Source organism: Lotus japonicus, chromosome 4 (assembly GCF_012489685.1).
Source record: "Lotus japonicus ecotype B-129 chromosome 4, LjGifu_v1.2".
Taxonomy (NCBI): domain Eukaryota; kingdom Viridiplantae; phylum Streptophyta; class Magnoliopsida; order Fabales; family Fabaceae; genus Lotus; species Lotus japonicus.
This window is the reverse complement of record NC_080044.1, coordinates 42,905,524-42,910,787: the sequence shown is the minus strand read 5'-3', so window position 1 is coordinate 42,910,787 and position 5,264 is coordinate 42,905,524. Positions and strand designations below refer to the sequence as shown.

Sequence of the window (5,264 nt, the reverse complement as noted above, 5' to 3'; positions counted from 1 at the left end):
AAAACCTGAAAATATGCTACAATAAGTTAAAAGGTGCTTGTGTAACTTTGCACAAATTTTTACTTGTGTATATTAAAGATTTCCCGACTCTATCGCATCATTTTATAACTTCTTCAAAACTAAAGTTTTTGATGTTGAAAACTTGTGTTTTCTTAATTCAAAATTTTACGTGACACAAAAATGTAAAAACCGAAATTGATGCTATGGAACTGAAGTTAATTAAACGAAAACTGAAATCTTGAAGTAGAACAAACAGGCTCTAATTGGTTAGGATGACACTGAGTTATTCATCTTTAAGTAATTCAAAAGTAAGAATGCACAGTTGTTTATGATATGCATTGCTGAAAAGGGAAGTAAGCGACCAAAGCAGGTAAGATGATAGGAACACAACTCACGGCAGTAGTAAACACAGTTGGATAAAATTAAGTTTCATAAACTTAAGGGTGATATAAATAAATTTGATAGAATTAAATTTAAAAGAATTAATATGTTAGGTAATGGCATGTAAAAGTAAGTTTAAAAAAATGAATGTTAATTGAATAAGAATGAAGTGTAGTGGAAAGATTTCAAAAATATATAAGTATGGGTATACCGTATATGGTAACAGTTGAGAGTGATAAAAGAGATAAATAGGTAATAATAAAGTTTTCAAGGTAAAATGAAAAGGTGAAACCAAAACCCAAGTTTAGAAACCCAAAACCTTAGAATGCTCAAAACTTAGGTTTTATAACTATTTTTTGCCACACAAGACACAGAAAATCTAGACCTTTAAATCTTACGGAACCATTTTTACCAAAACTAGGAAAATGGGGGGAAACAAACAGGCTCAATAACGCATGATGAATGTGAGGAAAGCAAAGATCATGTTTTAACTATGTTCCTGCCAAAGTGCAGGCACCAAATTCCAAAATGGCACAATTCAGATAATGCATAGCATATCCTTGGCTATCATTACTAGAAATGCTATAATTCTAATTATAGCCAAAAATATCCTAGACGACTGAAAGTTGGAGATAAACTTAAACCTTAAAATAAACTGATCTAAAGTCAGACCTTAATAATGCTTGTTAGCATTATAGAATTGACCTCTAGCCACTACTTCGAACAATCAAGCAAATAAATACCCTCCTGATTCTGCACTGTTAATCCGTACCCAAATTCACACCTTCAGTGATGCGTTTGGCCAGCCCATAGTGGATGATGGTACATTTGCATACTATGAACAGGCTGAGTAGCATTGTTGTAGAGTCCTGGCCCCCGATTGAAAGAACTTTGATCATTGTCCTCCGAGGACTCGGTTGAAGGCCCTTGAGAGGTAGGAGGGCTAGTTGGAGTTACTGGTGCACCAAAGGCCAACATTTGGGAGGTTGGTGCTGAGGAAGGTGAAGGTCCAGATCTCACCACATTCGAGCTCGATTTTTTCCCATCCACAATGAAGCTACCCACAATGATCTATGAATGAACAGAAAAAATCACAAAAATAGAGCATCAAAGTTTGGTCAATCCTTCACGCATAAAACACCTCCCAATAGTAATGATAATATCCAATAACTTACATATACTATGTGATTTAGAAAATATAAATGGTAAATTTTCATCACCAGTCAATTGTTAACTCTTGACATCAAGTTTTACACTATTTGAGAGCAATACCTGTACAGGTTCAGCTGCAGTTAGCGTTCCAGCAACTTCGCCACCCGAAACCCGTCCATCAGCCCCTGCCATGGAAATACGCAAATTCCTTGGTCTGGTACGCCCACCATAGCTTTCAGATGGCTCCAAAGCACCTGTTAAAGATATAATCGCATATGGGCCCTGCAATATAAAATGACAGAAGATGAAGAGGATTGAGCTTAATGGCATTGATATTTAAGTACTCATAGTCAATACAACCCAAGGGTCATTGAGGTAATAAAAACATGAGCAGCTATACAACCAAATATTGAAAAGTAAAAGTAAAAAGTTTATTTCAATAATTGCTTTCACTACTTGAGTCACCAAGCCATCACACTCCTACATAGTCAATACAACACTAAAAGTTCAGAGCAATCATGATAAATTCCTAGACCCTATTACGATACTAAACTATTTGGATATTTAACATCCCAAAACATAACTGCATAAAGGGGTCCTTTAGGTGTAGGATCAACATTATATTGGAAGGAAATGAAGATAAGCCACAAATATAATCTTGTATAAGTGCCTCCAACTCTGCATGATCTTTGTAACACAGGACCAAATTAGCTGTAGGCAGTATCCCTATCAGGCTATGACATACTCATCATAAGATCCAGTTCCATCCACAACAATAGAAACAAAACATGTAAACAACTTTTTGAAGATCAAATAACGTTTAAAAAGAAAAGAAAAAAATAAAAGAAAAAGAAAGAGGAAACCATTTTAGAATGTACTATTGTACTCAACTAAATAAGCAATATCCATCAAAGAATTTTCACATTAATTTAAGGTTTTAACCTACTCATCCACACATTTGAAGCAGAATGGTGTACAAGAATTTACGCAATTAACCCAAGCATGCAAATTCACATTGTCATTCAATAACAATTCTGAAAGTGGATTTACTTAAAAGGTTACGTTTTCCAACTTGAATCTGTATGCTCCAACATCTTTACTACACCATTAAAAAAAAGTTACTTGCAAAGTTGTTGGCAAAATAATAATAACAACAATAGTATAGTAATAAAGCACGTGTAAGAACTATTTTCAGATGGCACCCCAGAGAGTATGGTACCCACTTTTCCTGCTACAACATCATAAGAAACAAAAGAGAAAGGTACTCTCATTACTAAATAGACTATTTGTGAAATATTTCACTTGCCAAAGTATAGTTGTATCTATAGTGGAAAACATGGAAAAAAATTATTCCTTGATGAAAAATTCTAATGCATTTAGTTTCATGTTCTCATTGACAAGCAGTACTTAGTAGGAATATGATCGTCAAGCAACCATGTATCATCAGATCAATTCCAATATAGTGTAAAATATTCTTGATATAATGAATGAGTTCTCAATGAATATAAGTACCTCGTATGTATGAGTGGCAGCAGATTGTGGAATCCGAAGGATGACATCGCGGATTGCACCAGAAGCAGAAAGAATACAAACTGTCCGAGGTCCTTGCTGAGAGAAGGCCACAAGTTTTTCTATGATGTCCTACAGACAACAGAAGCAAACTAGTGAGAAGAATTTGCAACGATAGTAACCTACATGCCGACCCTGCCAATCTACCTATAACAAAATGGCTCCACATAAAAAAGTAAACAATGAAAGCCAATTCCCTGCCTCGTTATAGTCCATGAACCAAACTCTCATGCAACTATTAATCATCTCAAACACACAGTACTTAAACCATAAATCATGACAAGTGAACACACCTCATAAATTCTCAAATTGATTAATTGAGACACAAAAAAGCATTAAATAAGCAATTGATAGCAACTCTACATGGAAGAAAGGCAGACTTTTTGAGCTAGAGAACATCAAAATAAACGACATTAACATGAAGAACTGAAACCTTGTTCCATGTCTAAATTTGAGGACCATCTGTACTCAATAGACATAAACTACAGAGCACTCACACTGCAATTAATAAAGTCCAAAACTTGAAACTGAGGCTTTATACCCTTATTGAAACAGAAAAAGGGAAATGATACCATATAATTGTAATGGGAGGACTACACTTCTGTGAATGGGATTAGAGATGGCCTACCAACAATTGACTCTAGATTTTTCATGTAATTGTCACGTGCAGAAGGTGAACCAAAAGTGAGCACAATTGACACGTGCAGAAGAGGTACCAAGTGAAGAGAGTCAACCCCTGTTTGCAACTATTTAATTATTCTTATTTGTTTTATTTTATTTTAGCATTTGACCACATAATTTGACAAATGTTAGGTTCATTCCACAAAAGTTTACCTCACTCTCAAATTGTCAATCAAAGAGTAATTTCAAGAACACAGTCACAAAAGCAATCAATCATTTCAATATATTGTTGAATTGAACACATTGCAATCAAAGACACAAGAGATTTTTACCTCCCCAGTTTCCACAATGATTACGTGAGGAGTGAAACCAAGCCCACCAGCTCCTATGAAAGAAGAAAGAAACAAAACAACAAAAGTACAAAACACTCACAATCAGTTACATTCACAAGAATCAAACCTCAGAAAAACAAAAAAACAGAATTGACCAAAGCACATACCAAGCGCATCCAATTGCTTCTTCCCGGAGCCCGGAGGCCTTCCCCTGTGTTTCTTCGGCGGAGCATCAGCGGAGCCCGAATCGCCGGCGGAGGGGGCCGGGGCCGCCTGAGTTGGGGCCAGACCCAGGGCAATGTTGCCATCAGGGGAGTATTTCCTCGGCCGACCCCTCTTCTTCTTGGCAAGACCCGCGGGGGAGGAAGAGGCACCTTCGAAGGAGGCCGAGAAAGTCTCCGACGGAGGAGGAGGAGGAGGAGGAGCCTGCGGCGGAGCAGGGGAAGGGGAGCCGAAGGGGAATCGGGCGGTTGCAGGGGCCAGGATGTTGGAATTAGGGCTGATCATGGGGGAGGAATTGTTGGTCGGTGGTGGCGGAGGGTAGGAGTTTGGTGCGGTCATCATGTTCGGCGGCGGTGGCGGTGGTCGGGAATCCATTCCGGCGAATGCAGCTACTTCCGCCTGCGATCAGAGAAAAACAGAGAAAGAAAACGATGAAGATTGATGAGAGTTAAACACACAGTGTTTGTGTGTGTGAACAGTGACTCTGTTTTTAAGTGAGAGAAAGAGGAACAACAGAGAAGAAGAAGAGAGAGAGTGAGAATGAGTTAAGATGAGTGAGTGGGATTTTTCTAAGACCGAGGAGACAAAAGCGTACCTGATTTTGATCGCAGAAAAATTGTACGAACGAACTGCTTGCCATTATTTATATCATAGATTCATAGGGTTCAAAACTTACACTAACTTACCTTATTTCTCACATAAATTAAATGATAGATTTGTTTTTTAAAGTCAAAATTTTAAATGATACTGTAGATACAATCACACTTATCATTAATTAATTACAAATATGGTGATCAGTTATTTGGGTTTTTTTTTTTATAGTAATCTTAAATAGAATTAACCACTCACTTCTTCTTTTATGTAACCAAAAAAATCAATTAGACTTTCAAAAAAAAAAAAAAAACCAAAAAAATCAATTACTTTTTTTCATTGAGGAAATTAGTAAAGAAAATACTAAATGGGTTATTAATTTTCCGCTCCCTGTAG

The 5,264-nt window shown here is 36.8% G+C and overlaps 1 protein-coding gene across 1 annotated transcript; it reads right to left on the bottom strand.

Annotated features, from left to right (window-relative positions):
- Window positions 1–846: 846 nt before the first annotated feature.
- On the bottom strand, window positions 847–4,846 carry LOC130714584 (AT-hook motif nuclear-localized protein 13-like). The gene is made up of 5 exons (XM_057564492.1): window positions 4,223–4,846; window positions 4,056–4,108; window positions 3,046–3,174; window positions 1,654–1,815; window positions 847–1,452 (listed from the first exon to the last, which is right to left on the bottom strand). The coding sequence occupies exons 1-5, from the start codon at window positions 4,650–4,652 to the stop codon at window positions 1,168–1,170; spliced, it is 1,059 nt and encodes a 352-aa protein (XP_057420475.1). The 5' UTR covers window positions 4,653–4,846; the 3' UTR covers window positions 847–1,167.
- Between the last annotated feature and the right edge of the window lie 418 nt (window positions 4,847–5,264).

Excerpts from the sequence above, each read along its gene's own strand:
- LOC130714584 (XM_057564492.1), bottom strand. The coding sequence starts at position 4,652 with ATGGATTCCCGACCACCGCCACCGCCGCCGAACATGATGACCGCACCA. Across the intron at positions 4,109-4,222 it reads GAAGCAATTGGATGCGCTTG|GAGCTGGTGGGCTTGGTTTC; the intron begins GTATGTGCTTTG and ends CTTCTTTCATAG. Across the intron at positions 1,453-1,653 it reads CTGCAGCTGAACCTGTACAG|ATCATTGTGGGTAGCTTCAT; the intron begins GTATTGCTCTCA and ends GTTCATTCATAG.